Genomic DNA, 18,721 nt, shown 5'->3' with positions numbered 1-18,721 from the left:
CACCCAAAACAACCCCTCTCCTACCCGAAATCAAATCCCTTACCCATTACCCACCGCCCACCCCCACCCCCGTAACAACCCTTCACCTACAAGAAATTATCCCCCTATCTAAAACCCATCGCCCTACCCCGAAATCAGCCCCACCCAGAAATAATGGTGGTGATGTTTTGCTTTGGCAGTTTATTAGAGTAGTTTTTGGTTTTAGTTTTTGGGTGATTTGGGGGTTCGTGTTGGTGAGTGTGGTGTTGATAGCATTTGGTGGGTGGGGTTCATGGTGGTTGTGGCTGGATTTTGTGTATTTTGAGGGTGAGGGAGTGGAGGGGAGTGGTTTTCGAGGTTGGGTTGGCTTGGATTGGTTGTTTCCGGGGTTAAGGTGGATGGGTTTGGTGGTTTTATAGGGTAAAGGAGTGGGGGGGGGGTTTCGGGGGTGAACGAGTGGTGGCGGTGGTTTTCGGGGGTGGGGGGAGAGAGACGTGGTGTTTTCGGGGGTAGGGGAGGGAGCAATGGTGTACTCTAGGATGGAGGAGGGGAGATGTGGTCTTGCCAGTGGTTGGGGTGGGGGAGGAGGAGGGGGAGGGGGAGAGTCCAGTGGTTTCATGATGGGGTTTCAGTTGGTAGGGGAGGGGAGGAGAGAGAAAGAGTTTTTTGGATTTTTTATACTTGTTTTACAGGTTAAATGTCACAGTGCCCTACTGGAGAAATTTCGGGCAAAAGTTTGTATTATTTAAAAATAATTAAAAGCTTGTATTATTGCGAGAAAACGGGTAAAAGTTTGTATTATTGTAGTTAAAATCCTTCATTTATTTGATTCATTGAATCTGGTTTTCTGTTAATGGTGATATGAAGAATAATTATTTTACTAGACTCATTGAGTGCATGAACTTACTTAATTTGCTCACATGAAGTTGGGAAAAAGATTAGATAATGATTGTTAATAACATGAAGAGTATTAGAGATAGTTTAACTAATTAAGGGTTGGATTATTGAGGTTGTGTTCAAAAGGGATTTTAATTTAATATCGCGTTGTTAAAGGGAGTAGTATAATAAAGTCTGATAGTTTGATTAGTTTTCACTAAAGTAATTCAGTAACGAGTTTAAATATGTAAGTAAGTATAAGTTGAGGCTAAGCCTTAACTATTTGGTTGTGTGGTTTACTGATTAGAAATAAAATATAGTCAGTCCACTAACTTATGAGTATGCTATGTTAATAGTTTGTTAGTGATGTTAATTTGGAATGTGATTTTTCATAAAGAATGGAAGTTGTTTTACATTAGATATGAATTGCGTATTTGTCATGTGGTTCATGGTTTAATTCATAAGTCAACCTGTAATTGTATTTTTTATTATAAGCTGATTTATGTGAGAATGAAAGTGATTAAAGAACTAATTATGTAAAGTGACGTAATGGCAAAGGTTAGAAGGAGCCAATGAGGATTGATTCTGGTGGGCCCCTTATAGGTTATGAGCATATGATAAAAGGCTTAGGGCTTCTCTCGTGGTCGACCATAAGAACCTTAAGGATTACTCTCTGGTGGAGTGTCTCAAGGGGAAATCCTGTGGTGGGGTATTATGAGAGTCGCATTGGAAGTATTACCTCTGGTCGGTTGCTTCAAGGGGTGTATACACTAATGACTACGATATGCCTTAAATCTGGTGGGAAGACGTTCCCTCATAAGCGTTGTGTCTGCAACCTAGTGTTGCTACCTTCGCGTCGTCCCCTTACCTATTGCAAATAATTGTGTTAAAGAAATAAAAGTATATGAATGTCTGTAAATGAATTCATTGAAAGGAATAGAAATTGTTCCTTGGAAACTATGAGGTCTCCAAGGGTATTGGTTGACAATTTTAAAGCATGTGATGTCATTGTGATTGTTCTGTAAAGAACTGTGAAGTCTCCAAGAGTATTAGATGACAAGTTTAAAGCATGTTCTCTATAGTGATTGTTCTGTTAAGGAATCGAGAAGTCACCAGGGTATAGGATGACAAGTTTAAGGTATGTGTAGTTGTTGCTATTGTTATTGTCATTAATTTGCTTTTGTTATTGTATTCGAATGGTTTTCAAGTAAAGGACCACCAAAGCATATTTTAAATCTATTTGATTAGTACTCAACTTTGTTGATATGTGTATGCTTTATTTTGTCATTTATGTGGCCTATCACTGGTGGGTGGCAATGTTCTATTTATTACAGGTTCAAGATTTGAAGCTCTCTGGCGTTGAAGGGTTCGGATACTAGGAAGTACAAATAGTAGTATTAATTTGTGTTTCGAGGCAAGGACACTCAAACATGTACTAGTTAATTGTTAATTAGTTGTTTTCCATTTTTATATTTAAGAGGCTTAATGCGCTTGATTTTCTCTTGGTATTGCTCTGCGAAAGTGTTCAGGTTGTTGGGTGTTAGAATTGGGAATATTTTATTTGATGCAGATTGTGAATAGGTTTAGGGTTGTTCTATTTTCAAAAGAGACTTTGTCGGATTTTCCAAAGGAATTTATTATAATAAGAGTTTGATAATAAGGACGTTATTGTAATAATTAATTCAATTTGAATAGAGTTGGGATTTCGGTTTCCACATTCTCTGTTGTAGTTTAGTGAGTGTGATGGTAGCAGTTGGTTAGCTCGAACAAATTCTCTAATTTCGTTGTACATTAATCCTCTATAAGTTGGTCGAGAATGATTGACTATTACATTTGTAGCCATAATGAATTGAGTTATGCAATGAGGTAGGTTAATGATGCAGGTTCAAATCCTAATCCAATTCAAAACATAGGGATGAGCATTGCAAATTCATGATTCAGATGGTCGCCTTTTCTCATGGTCCTAAGCAAGCCTTAAAGATATATAATTTTTGGATTAAAGTAGTCAAACCTCAAAAGAGGTTGCCTACATATCCATGATAAAATCAGGTCAATTGTAGCTCTTAGCATTTTAATTGGTAACCCTATATTTTGCTTGGATCCACTTGCAATGAATTTGACATTGATTTGGAAGAGGTCTTGAAAAGAGTGGATAATGATGTAGCTTTGGTTTGGTTTGAAGCGGTCGGACCTCAAGGTGGGGTTTCAATAGTCTATAATTGGCCAAAAGTATTACCACAAAAGAGTGACTTAAAGGCCTAAAAGTGTTGCTTTAGGCAATAGGTAATACTTACATCTACCCGTGCTACCTATTCTCTAAGGTAACACTTTTCAATGCTAATGTTTCACTTTCTTAAGTATTACTCAAAATTCTCTAATGTAACACTTTTGTAAAACTAATGTAACATTTTTTTAGTATTACTCATAATTTTTTAATTAACACTTTTTCATCTATAGTAGCATTTTCTATGTTATATCTTCAATTTCAGTAGTACTTTATCAGATATTATGTATTTAAGTTAGCATATGTAACACTTTGTTAGATATTAGGCAACACTTCTTATAAGTGAGCTTTATAGTAACACTTGTATTTCACGTCTTACAGTAACATGTTTTAATTTATCGGCACATATATATTGAAAGTTAAACTATTATTTGTGACTTGAAATCTTGTGAAAATGGCATACGGCTGACTTTGAATGCACATAGATCTAAACCTATAAACGGTTTAAAAGTTATTCAAATTAGAGGTGATAGCTTGTTCAAAGAGCTTTCCAACGACATGTCATATGCTAAATTCCGCTGAGAATGAGAAAGTTATGGCTTATGAAGCACTGTCAAACTGGAATTTCTCCCGACCGGGTGCCCTCAGCGAACTATGATTGGGCTTACAACGCCCAATAAGGCACGAGACATCAGCCAGTTTGAATTTGATGACCGCCCGACCTGATCGGGCGACGGGGTTTTTGACGTGGGATTTGCGATTTCTTCTATGATTTTGTGCGAAGTATATTATAGAGTTTGTTAGGGTTCCTTATGTTATAAAATGACCCCCTTGGTAGTCATTATATGACAAAAAAACTTTTAGCCTCTTATTAGGACTCTTTGTAATTTATTCTCTCTGTTTTACTCCATTATTTATAGTGAAGAAGCACAAATCCTTCACCTGTGAACGTAGGTCTATTTTGACTGAACCACGTAAATCCTTGTGTTATTTATGTTTATCTTCTTTATTGCTTTTCTCATAATTATTTTTTCATTTATTTGTTCTGTTAATCTTAGCCATAAGCAAACCTAGCCAACCACGACATTGCTCTCTTTTTCCTGATGATAGATTGTAGTGTGTCCTATACATGGCCATCCTTTTAAGCAAAGATATGAAGCATGGTATCAATAATCATGGACCCTTTTAAGCCTTAACCAACTGCCCATAGTATCAAACATAGATCTTGCTTTACGTTGAACTGCGTACTTTTTCTTATCTATAGGATATGATTGATTGCTTTTTTTCTATATTCAACATGTTTTCCCCTCGCATTCCCCTTGAAGAAGGCTAAAACTATTGACAGACGACAAATAGATCGCCCAAAAAGTAAAATCTGCTTCGCCAATAGAGTGCTCCAAGCGCAAGAAGCTTCCGTTTCACGCTAGTATCCTGCGTCTGATGCATTAGCTTATGTGTGGTGCAATTAACTTGCGTGTGGCGCAAGCTGCTCATTCTTTCTTCTGTCATTGTCGACGATCTACTAGCCGGTTTTCAGTCCACATTCGCATTTCATGAACTTTTAGGTCATCTTTTCAAACAAAACTCGCCTAATTCAATCATAAAAATCGATCTTTTCATATCAGCTAAGATTGAGTTTCTCCTAATAAATGCATCTAGATGAGTGGTCATGATAGAGTTCGAGTTGTCACCCATATATCCCATCTTATCCTTCTATAAAACTAAACTTCTCTAGCATATCTATCCTATCATATTCTATCCATTTAAAACATATCTTTTTCAAACTCCATCTCACACCATCTTCTATTCAATCTTTTTCAAAAACATTTACTTATCAACATCCTACCAAACGTTAAGAAAAGAATCTTTTTCAAAATTAATCTATCATTAATCACCATCATCTTTTCCAATAAACGACAAAAATAAGGGGTCCTTTTCAAAGAAAATGAATTTCGAAAATTCTAAGCCTAATCCAATCAACTCCAATCCAATCAGTCCAATCTAAGACCATTTGCATCCATATTAGGCCCATATGCATTAAAATTCATGCATCCATCTTAATCCCGTATAAGACTAGCCCATGTCAAAACCTAGGTCCATTGGCATCTCTATGTGAACCCTGGTTTATTTCAAGCCCATGTAGGTAGGGGTATGCACCAGGAAAAGGTTGCACTGGTAGACCAGGATTTGGGATTTTTTTTAGAGCGGGAATGGATCGGAAAAATTTCAGTCTGATTTTGGACCTGTTACACCCAAATCTATGCTTTTTTCAAATTTTTTTTTGGTTTGATTCACAGATATTTAGAAATTAAATACTTTAATATTTAATAGTTTTAATATCAATCATCCTAAAGATAATAAATAATAGGTTTTTAACTTTACCTTTTAAACTTTTTTTAACATATAAACTTTTTCTTTACTAAAAAAACTAAAATTCTAGTCCACTGGTTCGGTCCGAAAACCCGTAATCGGGGTTTTCTGTGGGCCAAGGATTGAAATTTTCGGTTCGGTCCAGTACAAATTCTGGTCCGTCCCGATCCGGTCCAGATTTTGGTCCGACCTTGGTCTTTTCACTGCCCTACATGTAGGCCTAATCTAAGTATAAGCCTAGTCCATCCCCAAGTCAAGCCCATGTGTGTCCCCTAGTCTAAGTCAAGCCTATATGTTAATCCTAGTCTAGTTCCAAACTTAAGTCCATAAAGGCTCAATTCATATCATATATCTAGTTTGCACCTTCATGTTCCAAACTAATATATGACTAAGTCCAAAGCCTAAACACATAAGGCCTAATTCGGCCAAATCCCAAGTCTAGTCCTAGTCAAGTATAATTCCAAACTAATGTAGGACTAAATCCAAAGCCAAAGCCCATAAAGGCCCAATTTAAATCCTAAGTTTAGTTTGCATCTCCATGTCAGACCTATATAGGACGAAGTTTAAAGTTAAAAATCTTTTAACCTTTGTCTCCCTTAAGACCATAACAACAACCTTTAGTGAACCTACTCATGCTTAATTAAGACAATAACAACACCCTTTGAACATAGCAAAGCTAGTCATCCTTAAGACCATAAATGTAACGTTTGAGTTTAGCGAAGCTACTCACCCTTAAGACCCATAATGACATCCTTTAAACATGATGAAGCTAGTCGTCCTTAATATCACAAATGTACCTGTAATACTACATATTTTTAGTAAGTTATTATTTATATTTTTGTAAATATTTTAGTTTTTAAAAAGGTTTTATTTACTAAAAAGGCTTACTATTTATTAGAAAGACTTTTATAAGAAAGATTTTGGGTATTTAAAATAAATTTTAGCCCAAATGAATTTTGGACTTAACTTTCCTAAGTTTTACATTCAAGTAGATTTTTCAAAATAAAATTTAAAAATATTTTAAAGAAATCTAAAAAGGTTTAGAAAAGAAAAGAAGAAAAAAAAAAAGATTTAAAGAAATTTCAAAAAAAAAAAAAAAAAAAAATTCCGCCCCATCTCACCGTTATGTTTCATGAGGTTTTAGTTACTTTTTTTTTTTCTTATCTTTGACTTATCTTTTAGTTATTTTCCCTTTTGTAATTATGTATTGTGGGATAATTTATATCTTTTTCTAATCTTAGTTGGATAAGCGTAAATATTAGTTATATCTTAGCTAGATTAGTTTATCCTTTTCCCTAAATTGATCTTTTAGTTTCCTATTCCTATTCCGATACCTATCCAACTCGTATAAATAGGGGTCTCCACCCATCATAGTCTTCACACCAAATTTGAGAAATGCATCTCTTTTCTCAAGTTTAAAATCCCTCTCCCTCTTAGCCTACCTTTCTCTTCACCCTAGTAATTACTAATTTTCAAGGTGCGTGTATTTGTAGATCTTTAATAATTGTTTTGCAAGTGTAGTATCATGTTTTTAGGAAAATACTTTGGATTAAAATATATATTTTTATGAGTTTTATTATGAATTGCATCTGTTTTATATGAGCAAGTTATAAATTTTATTTATGAACTTTCAATTATGTCTTTCGTTTAATATATTTATAAAGTTTGATCTTTGAATTTATATTCAAATATTTTAGAAGGAGTTTATTGATCTTTTGATTCATGTTTAAATATTTAGAAAGGAATGTTTTTGAACTATTATTATTTTTCAAAGGTTAACCCTTGAGCAAGTTATTTTATTTATGCCTTTATATGGCTAAGTTTTTAAGAATTATTATTTTTTTAAAAGGAGGATTATTTCAGAAGGATTTTTATTAGTTATATGATCTTTTATGATCACAATTAGAAAGAGGCAACGGCTTGTTATTTATTAGCAAGAACGGTAGCCATTATATTATTTACCCATGTACTTTTTGTATAAATAGACTCGGTAAGGAGTACTAAACTTGGGGGGTGTGCACACTTTAGGCAAGGTACCTAGGCAAGGAAAAAGGATTTTTATCAAGGTTATATACTTTATATTATATAAGTATTATCAAGTATCCAAGAAAGGTTTTTTCGAAATTAATATTTCAAATGTTTAATTAATAAAGTGTTTAATATTCCGCATATACATGTACTCAGTATTTTTACTTACACGCTTTTGTTTTGTTTTGTTTTATGGCTTTGTCCCTGTGATGACCCTATTTTGGTGAGAAGATTTTATAGGTTGATATGATGCATACTTCATTTTGGGGAGCTGGTGAGGAATCATAATTAGTCAAGGAGTTTCACTTTATTTTTTTCCGTTGTTATATAGTTGTACAAAAATATTTATATTAATAACGAAAAAGTATTTAAGTTATTTCCGCTGCATTAGTTAATGTTAAATTAGTAGTTAGTATTAAAGTCTTTAACGTTATCACGTGGCGATAATAATCTCAAGTTCCTCAAGGAGTTTTATATCTAAATAAGTTTTCCAAAAGAGAGAAATTTGGGGGTGTTACAAAGTGGTATCAGTTTCCAGGTTCTTTTTGAAAATAACATAAACAGTCAATGAGAGTGTGGGTAGATCTAGGAGGGCATATAAGATAGAGCTTCGCATTCTATTTGTAATTTTTTGACATTTTATATGATGTGAAAAAAAATACTTCTTTCTTTTTAAGCAAATACTTAATTATATTTTCAAGTATAAATATTTTCTGATTTATATTTTGAAGAACGGAATAAGTATGTGGATTTAATTTTCTAAGGAAAGTTCTGGCTAAGGAAAGCTGTAACACCCCCAATTTTCTCTCTTTTGAAAAACTTATTTTAATATAAAACTTCTTGAGAAACTCGAGAGTATTACCGCCACATGATAACGTTAAACGCTGTAATACTAACTACTAACTGAACTTAAACTAATAATGCAGCGGACATAACTTAAATAACTTCTCTTTATTAATATAAACTTTATAATAATGAAAATAAATAAAATAACAACTCCTTGACTAATTATGATTCCTCACTAGCTCCTCCATATGAAGTATGCATCATATCAATCAACCTGTAAAATATGCTTGCCAAAATAGGGTCATCACAGGGACAAAGCCATAAAACAAAGCAAAAGAAAAGCGTGTTAGTAAAAATATTGAGTACATGTATATGCAGAATATTAAACATTTTATTTAACTAAACTTTTAGAATATTTAATTTCAAAAAACCTTCCTTGGATACTTGATAATATACTTGTATAATATAAAATATATAACTTTAATAAAAACTCATTTTCCTTGTCTAATTACCTTTCTTAAAGTGTGCACACCCCCCAAGTTTAATATTCCTTACTGAGTCTATTACGAGGGGTTACTACCTTGTCCACATGACTTATGCAAAAAGTACATGGGTAAATAATATAATGGCTACCGTTCTTGTTAATAAATAACAAGTTGTTTCCTCTTTATAATTGTGATCATGAAAGATCATATAACTAGTAAAAATCCTTTGGAAATAATCCTCCTTTAAAAAGAATAATAATTCTTAAAACTTACCATATAATGGCATAAATAAAATAACTTGCTCAAGGGTTAACCTTTGAAAAATAGTAATAGTTCAAAACCACTCCTTTTTAAATATCTAAACATGAATCAAAAGATCAAACTCCTTCAAAAATATTTGAATATAAATTCAAAGATCAAACTTTATAAATATATTAAATGAAAGACATAATTCAAAGTTCATAAATAAAATTTGTAAACATTCAAACATGTTCATATAAAACAGATGCAGTTCATAATAAAACTCATAAAAACATGTATTTCAATCCAAAACATTTTCCTAAAAACATGATACTACACTTGCAAAACAATTATTAAAGATATACAAATACACGCACCTTGAAAATTAATAACTACTAGGACAGAAAGAGAAAAGGTAGATGTAGAGAGAGTGTGTTTAAACTTGAGAAAAGAGTTTTATTTCTCAAATTTGGTGTGAAAAATATAGTGTGTGGAGACCCCTATTTATACTAGTTGGATAAGTAAAATAGGAATAGGACTCGGAAAATAAAAGATAAATATAGGGAAAAAGATAAACTAATCTAGCTAACACTACAAAAAAAACTACATATAGAGGCAATCCAAAATTGCATCTAAATATATATTTGTAGCCTCTAATGGTGTTTAGAAACAATTTTTTGGTTGCCTCTAATTAGTCCGTCGCTAATTATAGGTTGCCCCTAATGCCACGTTTTAGAGGCAGACAAGTTATGGTGCTGCTGAAGACTTTTATGTTTAGAGACAACCATATGCCTGTCACTAATTATAGGTTGCCCCTAATGCCACCTTTTAGAGGCAGACAAATTATGGTATCTGCTAAAGACTCTTAAGTTTAGAGGCAAACATATGACTGTCGCTAATTATAGGTTGCCCCTAATGCGTCATTTAGAGGCAGACAAGTTATGGTGCAGCTAAAGACTGTTATGTTTAGAGTCAACCATATCTCTGTCGCTAATAATAGGTTGCCCCTAATGCCACCTTTTGAGGCACACAAGTTACAGTTCTGCTATAGTCTCTTACGTTTAGAGGCAACCATATGTCTGTCGCTAATTATAGGTTGCCCCTAATGCCACCTTTTTGGGGCACACAAGTTATATTGCTGATAATACCACTTATATTTAGAGGCACCATAAATCCATCTCTAATTATATGTCGCCTCTAATGCAACCATAAGTTAGTCGCTAAAGGATGTTTTTAGGTGCAACTTTTGACATTTTTATTAAAACTATTAGGGGCAACTACACATTTTACAGTTTAAGATTTATGAATTAATACATATATATGCTATATTAATACTAAAAGTAAACAAACAAAACAATTTAATGAATCAATAAAAAGCTACTATATAGATAAAAAATAATTGTCATTTATATAAACACCTTAATCAACTAACATGTCTCGTTGGTTGTTCACAATTGTTACAGTAAAAAGAAATTGGACACTACAAGAGAGAAAAAAAAGATATCTAATAGTTTGAATAGTGTCATTCCATTTTTCAATTGCCTCAGTCTTTGTTAGTGTCATGCTATTTTCTTCCTCATATTATTCTTCAATTGTTTGAATAGTTGGATTCCGCAAGCACCTGCAACACATGCATATAGTAAATATTAGTTTAATAACAAATATTAGTTTAACAAAGCTGTAATAACTTGTACAAAAATTGGCTTAGCCGGTAGTAGTAGCACGCAATGGCACGACAACTTGCACCGGAAACAACTAAAAAGCATAGCAACTGCTGCAATAACACAAGATTAAGTACATGAACAACAATGATCGTGCAAAAACAAACATCAGCAAGTCAGCAGCACAAACCTTTCCAGATTGACTAAAAATACTTATTTAACAGCATCAAAGCCACAACTAGAAGGATTCGGGTAGCAATTTTATTCACCATTATTTACAACTGTTATAGTAACTATAAATATCTATTCACGATATCTTGAATTTTGAACTTCATTAAAATAATTAGAAACTTACATGAAAACCACCTCATTGTCCTTATATATGTCTTCCTGGTCAAAGATCATGACCCCAACCCCCTTGTTCCTCCTCCAGTTAGACGTCCTCCTGTAAGACCTTCTTCTAGGAGCAAGCAATCCTGAGTACATACAAACCAGAAAGATCCAACATTAAAATTCAGAAATAACATATATAATCCCTGTCTATGTTTTCCTAGCAGTCATTTAGTAATACTTGATGTGTTTAGGAAGGTGTTTAAGGAGGAAAGTCTGCTATAATGTCTTTTGCTTTAGTAATAATAGTATGCTGTGATGCATAATACTACAAAAGGGAGAGTCGGATGATTATTTAAGCCATGCAGAGTTTGACTTCTGTTGAGTTTGAGAGATCTTATCAAAATAATATTCTCTTCAACCTCAACTTATACCCACCTAATCTCACAAGAAAAGGGGAAAAGAACACAGAGGAACTAATAATTAATTATAACCACTCATTATATGAAGTTGAAGACCGTGAACTTCTTAAGAAATACATACACCATGTGAACTGTGAAGATAATTTTGTTTTCAGGAGTTAATAGTAGGTTAGAACTCATAGACTATATGCCGGTTGCATATAATCTTAAGCAAAACATGACAAAGATCATTAATTTCAACTCTATTTAAAACTCTTGGTTAGAAACCCAGGAAAGAGGATTTAAAATACAAGAAGAGTGCATAATCGGATAACATGGTTAAGTGGGAAAAAGGAGGTTTAGTTCAGTTGGTTTTCATAATTAAGTTCTAATAATCAATAGATAAACAAGAGGAAGCATAACTGCAAGAATCAAGAATTTATTTTCAAGATCATCAATCAATTAGAGAAACTAACACGATGCACTAAGACATATAAGAGAGCATCAAACCTCACATAAAAGGTCTACCGAATAAAACCATTACTAATCGACTTATGCAATGAATGTAAGATAAGTTAAAGGCATGAAAATAGAGGGGGGAATTTGCAGCCCAAACCTGCAAACTGACAGCAAGCATGGAATTCCAAGTTGTCTGTAAACTGCAGAAAGTTAGGTCTTACACATCTTTCGAAGTTATGCAAGGGAAAAACTGGATGTAAAAGTGCTGAGCCTAATGCAACAAAGCAAAATGGAGCTGGAGAGTTGAATAGCATAATAAGGAGCTACCAGGTTGACATGAAATGGAGATTGATATATATACCCAAGGAGTAACTTACCCTCTACATGTAGACCATTAAGAAAAACGTTGAAATTGCAAAGATGGGTTCCATTGATCATCAATGTCTATTTCTAAGGTTAAATTACCCACATAGAAAAAAAATCCGCATGATCCAAAACATCCATTTCTGTAAAATTAGCTAGATGGTTTGCTGCTTGCCTTTACAACATAGCATATTAGGGAAGGGAAAAAAAAATTGATAAGCAGATATCTCACAAAGAGCGGATCAGTGCTTTGGCCCTTTTTTGCTTCAAATTCGAGCAAGGAAAGAAATTTCCTCTTCAAACTTCATTCACAAAAGGATGTACACAAAAAGAATATAATGTCAAATTTCATAAAGAATATAATGTCAAATTTCATAAAGATTGGACCTATAAAAATTGAGAAGAGATTGTTATTGGAAAATCAATAGTATAGTAATATCAATCTGATAGAGGACAAACCCTAAAATTAAGTAAGGAAATTCAAAGCATATACGAATGAAGAAAATCGAAAATTAGGAAAAATAGTAAATGAAAAGGGGAAAAATACGATTTACATAACGAAATAGATAGAAATGTAGGCTAGGAAGAGATTGTGCATATAGATCTGAAGAGATGGGAGGCTAGGAGAAAGGAGAGAAAGAGAGTGTGTGTAATATCCCTGAATTTTCCGATAATTCAGATTTAATTTCTTCAATTCAATTGTTCAAGATCCCTAATTTAACAACAAACCCAAAATCGAAATAGATAAATAAAAGAAACGAATTTGAATCTAAACTTGAGTTTAGAACTTACTTTAATAGGGAGATAAAGTTACTCAAGAAAGACCCGAAAAATTGCCCTTTTGATTCGATTTTCGCCCCAAAATATTCAATAGAAAAGCCAAATTTTTCCTCTTTGAATCACCCACAAACTCAAGTAATTTCAAAGGTAGATGAAGGAAGGTTGAATTGTGATGAAAGTTGAACAAAATTTATGAATTTAGGGTGTTGAATCGAGTAAAAAGAATGATGAATTGAAGAAGATGATGAACAAGGAGTTTTTTTTTCTTTTGTTTTAACTTCGTGGGTGCCGAAGTATGAACTTAGGCAAGAAGATGAACAAGGAGTAGTATGTAGCAGCAGTAATTAGGTATGAGTATGACCATATAAAGATTTTGTTTCCTTTTTTCTAATTTCCTTTAATCTTAAAACTTTTTATTTTTTTTTATTTTAATATTATATTTATTATTTTTTTTTTTGGGGTGTGTTGTATAGGACAAAAAAAGAAGTTATTTTAATATTATAATTTATTTTGTTGCATTACTCACCCCTATGTACAAAAATTAAAATTAATCATGGTTAAGTTTGGAATAATTTTAGATGTTGTATTTAGTCTTTTTTTGCTATATATAACACTTAGGGCATGTTCTCTCCAACTTATTTTCAGTTCAATTCAACTTAGTTCAGTTCAGTTCGGTTCAACTCATTTCAATTCGGCTCTGGACAATACTTTTACTCTCATATATCACTATTCATTTCAGTTCAGTTCAATTCAATTCAGTCCAGTTCAGTTCAGTTGTTTTATGCCGAAAAGAACAGTTTTTTATTATTATTAGTCTAGGCTTTACGGATATTATTTAAGAGTATAAGGCCTATTTGGCCCTCTTAATGTAAAGTCAAAGTGATTAAAAAAAATAGTGTTTGTAAATAAAGAATAACTTAATTTAATTTTATAAAGATATTTAATATAAATAATTAGTAAATAAATAGCATAAAAATATGGGGTGTTACAGAGAGAGAAAGTGAGTGATTGAGAGGCATAAAGGGGAGAGAGATAGTAGAAATGAGTATGGATGAAAGAGCAATATTATGTGGAGGTTAACAAAACGGTGTCATCAAGTAATAACCGCATATAATTTGAAGATCTAAAAAGGAAAAACACATATCAATGACTAGATCGAGGTGGGATTATCATTTTAGTTGAAGATTTGAAAAGAAATATAGATTAATGCACAAGAATTTCCCATATTTTGGTTTGGGCGAAGAACACAGGAAGAGAGAGAGACTGAGAGAGATGGCTGAGTACAAAGGAAAAAGAGCGAGTGAAACAAAATACAGATGGGAGTTAGTCAGATGTACCCCAAAAATGTTTAAAGAAAGTGAAAAACAACAGTGTCGGCACATGTAAACGGTGCTGCTTTTGCTATCAAAAGCTGCGGCATTTTCTAAAATTGAAAAATTGAAATCAGATTAAAAAATATTTAGTTCAAATAAGAAAAATTCAGATCAAATCACATGGAATTAGAAAAATTATAACTTTAAAACCAACTGTAATAAGAAAAATTCAGATTAGATAAAAAATATTTAGATCAAATAAGAAAAATAATAGAAATTATATCAAATAAGATCGGAGAAATTCATAGAAGGACTTTTATAATGTTGTACGCATCTCTCTTTCTCTAGCTAACACCCCCTCTCTCTAAAATCAAAACCAAAAAACACCCTTAAAAATCCTAAACTTCGGGGCAGCCATGAATTGTTCCTCCATGGTAAGCCCCAAATCGCTTCTTTAATTTAATTAATCAAAATAAGTTCTAAACCAGTAGAATCTATTTTTCTTAGCAAAGTAAAATTCATTTAATCTAATCTAATTGGTATTAATTATTTTTAACTAGTAACAATAAGTATTAATCAATTTCCTTCAACAAATCTATTACTTACTACTAAAATAATTTTGAGAGCTGGCAGGTTACCAACATGCTAATGCAGGTAAACACTAGTCACGTGCCTCCATGTGACTTTTTTTTAGTTAACAAAACCAAAAATCTTCAACTTGTTCAATCTTCTCTCTCCAAAATCTCAAACATAAACATGCTTAAACTTTTATCTCCAAGGAAATGGAACCATCTCAAAGCTCGCCATAAACACCTATATATTTCTTAGTATCATCTCATAAATCTCAATCTCAATTTGATTTATCATCATCTGGGTATTCTTCAAAATATTCAAATTTTGAATGAGTTATCGAAATATATATCTTTAGGGCCTGTTCTCCCCAGCTTATTTTCAGTTCAGTTCAGTTCAGCTCCAATAAGTTCAGTTCAGTTCAGTTCAGCTCCAATAAGTTCAGTTCAGTTCAGCTCCATTCTTTTATAACCATTTTGTTAAATATTATTATTATGTTGGTGTAATTTATTTTACTTATTATTATTATTATTATTATCATTATTTAAATATATATCATTACTATCAAGTATTATTATTATTGTTTCTATATATTATTTTGTTTATTATAGCTTTACTCATTACTATTACTATTATTATTAGGAGGAACATGGTTTAGGTCAAAGCACAAATAAACCCACTTTTTTTTAGCCCATAAACCAATCTAATTGCGTCAAGACGTTTTATGAAGTAATTTTTGCGGTCCAACCCAATCATTATTTTTATTACTAAATATTTTTATATTATTAAATCTAATTTTTAAAATAGTAATATTAATTTCTTCTTAGATATTATTGTTATTATATATCATCATCAAGTATTAATATATTAATAAAATAATATAAAATAATTATTATTAATTATCATTATTATCATTAATTATTATTATTATTATATAATTTATGATTATTAATATTATTATTTATAACTATCATTTAAAAATATCCAAAATACTATTATTATTATTATTATTATTATTATTAATTATTATTATATTATTATTATTATATTATTATTATTATATATTATTATTATTATTATTATTATATTATTTACTTATCATTATAATTATTATTTAATATTCATATTATTATTATTTAAAATATTATTTATATATTTATTACATTCAATTTAATTCAATTTAATTTAATTCAATTCAGTTCAGTTTAGTTCAGTTCAATTCAGTTCAGTTCAGTTCAGCTGTTTTATGCCAAAGAGAACAGGCCATTAGTAATAATTGCATAAAGTTTCTTAGAAACAATATATCGAACATATTTGGGTCAAAAACTATGGATACGTTCTCTTTGCCTGATCTAATTTGATAAGGATCTTATAAGAGCTGAAATTATTAGAGGCTTTAATAATATTTGACCGTCAATAAAATAAATTAAAAAAAACAAGCGGGAGTTTAAGCGCTTTATTTTCACTAACTTTCTAAAACTCATTTCTTTCCCTCATCAGCCACTCTCAGCACATCCGGTTCCCCTCTCTCTCCTCTCTGTTCCCCGTCTCTCTCAATCTCTATCTCAACTCACCTCCTTTTTTCTCTCTCATCTCCAAGCAGCGATGAACGTCGTTCCTCGTGTAAGTTTTTAATTTTGTAATTTCGATTTTTGGTGTTTATTTTATGGGATTTTATTGGTTCGAATTCTCGATTTTTCAGGCTTTTCGTTTGAATTTCTGTTTGTTTGTTGTACAAATTTATTCGATTTATAGGTTTTCGTTTTGCTTCGATTTTACAGGGGTTTGGGGCTTTGAATTTTTGTAATTTTGGGGTAGTAATTTCTAGGGGTTTGGGTTAGTATTTTTTGGTTTTGACGATACGATTTTTTGTGGTCTTAGGGCTTCGGATTTTTAGAATTTTGGGTGTTTGGGGCACCGAATTGGAAGGAATTTGGGGGTCAATATTGGGTTAAAATATTAAGTTGAATTTAGGGTTCTTGATTTCTAATTTGTTCCAGAATTTTTTTTCAATTTTTGGGAGAAATTTTGTTCTGGATTCTGAATTTCTTTCGAAAATTTGTTGTAATTTCAATCCGTTTTTGTCTGAATTTTGGCCAAATGATCTTTACAAATAGTTTCTGGGATTATTAATTTCTGGGTCAATTTTATTCTGATTTTGCAATGAAAATTGATGATGAGATGAACGATGAATAAGCTGTTGAAGATGAACGATGAGTCGATGACTATGATGATGAAGATGAACGATGATGAGTGATGAAGATTAACGATGATGAGTGATGAAGATTTTTTGGTGATGAAAGAGTAGCAAGGCGCCCCAAATACAAGAGAAAAATAAAAGAAGCTAAAGAGGAAAAAAGACACTAAAGCAATATGAAAACAAAACAGAACAAACACTACTCCTAAATACGGACTAAAAGAAAACTACTAATTCCACGCAGCATCACCCACCTCGGCTGGAATCATTCGTCGTTATCGCAGTCCAACGAGATGTCGTCATCGGAGACCCCATCATCATCGGGTTCACTTTCAAATAAGGGATTAAAACCCCTACCCCCATTCCTGCCGCTTGACTGTAGGAGACCTGCTTCAGTGCCTTAGGCAACCGGTCTCCACGAATGCCATTAGGGTCGACATCCATATCAGATTGCTTCGAAGAAGAATCATCTTCACTGAGTATCCTGGAAGTTTCTGCAAAACTTCGCTTAAATTTCTTTTTGGATCTGCGTAGCAGATCATTTTCCTCTAGTGATAAACCCTGTTCTTGTCGCTCGCTTACGCTTTCGCCCTTTTCTCTCATTCTACTTTTGATGAGTAATGAAGATGAACGATCATTGATGTTATTTTTTTGCATTTTAATTTTGGAATTTTGTTTTTTCTAATTATTTAAATATTATTAACAAAAATGAAAGTTTGTTTAATCTACTTAATTATTCCTTTGTTTTACTGTAGCCTATTTAGTTTAACGAGTAATATTGATATAACCTGAACCACAAATAATAAAAAAAAAGGTGTCATATGGTGTGATTATTATAGGAACCGCACCATATGAGTAGATATTTTTTTCTTTAAAAAATCACTCTTATGGTGCGGTTTTTGAATCGCACCATATAAGGGACTTAATATGGTGCGGTTCCATAATTGCACCATATGAGTTTTTCCTTGTATGTGGCGGTCCGATATGGTATGGTTCAAATTTACATCGAATGAACCCTTTAGAATCGCACTATATGGGCTTTTTTGTATTAGTGATTATTGGTTTGCTGTCGGAATTATTTTAATATAGTATAATAGATGTATTTGAACATACCGGAACTCATTGGCCCTTATGTTTATGAAATTTGTGTTAAGGTGAAGAGAAAAGATCCTTATTGGAAGTAGTATACAAGAGGTGAAGGAGTATATGGTTTTTTAAATTGAAATTTTACCCAATATACTGTGAAATAACTAGATGCAATTTCATGTAGTAAGGGATATTAAACAGAGAAAGTACAAGAGAATTAAACTTTTATGGTCAAGCTAATCATTATTTTATTTTTGATGGGAAAGCTAATCATTATTTAAACAAACCATACTCGGAGCTAAAGCATGGAACCTGATCTGAACTGCAAGCACCTTTGACTTCTATTATTATTTAGTTGAGTAAAGGTTAACCTTCTTATGTGAGCCAGTTTTAATTAAACTATTTTGAAACAGCTTACTTGTAGTAATATTATGAGCACAATAGGAAGAATCATATCTATGGGCATATCAGTATATAACCCCCCTGGGGCAATGATAATCTATGTTATGTAAAAAAAGTAGTTTCAAAGGAACCACAATTTATGTGACACAAAAAATATCATCATGCAACAAT

The 18,721-nt window shown here is 32.3% G+C and overlaps 1 protein-coding gene across 5 annotated transcripts; it reads right to left on the bottom strand.

Annotated features, from left to right (window-relative positions):
• Window positions 1-10,373: 10,373 nt before the first annotated feature.
• On the bottom strand, window positions 10,374-13,337 carry LOC104884193 (uncharacterized). Of its 5 annotated transcripts, none has more exons than XR_007270578.2 (4): window positions 12,995-13,337; window positions 12,435-12,504; window positions 11,005-12,032; window positions 10,374-10,609 (listed from the first exon to the last, which is right to left on the bottom strand). XR_007270578.2 is itself a non-coding variant. In XM_048637849.2 (4 exons), exons 2-4 carry the CDS (start codon window positions 12,151-12,153, stop codon window positions 10,570-10,572), a joined length of 318 nt encoding a protein of 105 aa, XP_048493806.1. In that variant the 5' UTR covers window positions 12,154-12,504; window positions 12,995-13,337; the 3' UTR covers window positions 10,374-10,569. The 5 variants fall into 5 exon arrangements, 1 of the variants encoding a protein (XP_048493806.1); XM_048637849.2 differs by having other exon boundaries at window positions 11,005-11,125; window positions 11,997-12,504; XR_007270579.2 differs by lacking the exon at window positions 12,435-12,504 and having other exon boundaries at window positions 11,005-12,039.
• Between the last annotated feature and the right edge of the window lie 5,384 nt (window positions 13,338-18,721).

Source organism: Beta vulgaris, chromosome 4, assembly GCF_026745355.1.
Source record: "Beta vulgaris subsp. vulgaris cultivar EL10 chromosome 4, EL10.2, whole genome shotgun sequence".
In the NCBI taxonomy this organism is placed as follows: domain Eukaryota; kingdom Viridiplantae; phylum Streptophyta; class Magnoliopsida; order Caryophyllales; family Amaranthaceae; genus Beta; species Beta vulgaris.
This window is presented reverse-complemented; position numbering and strand designations above follow the sequence as displayed.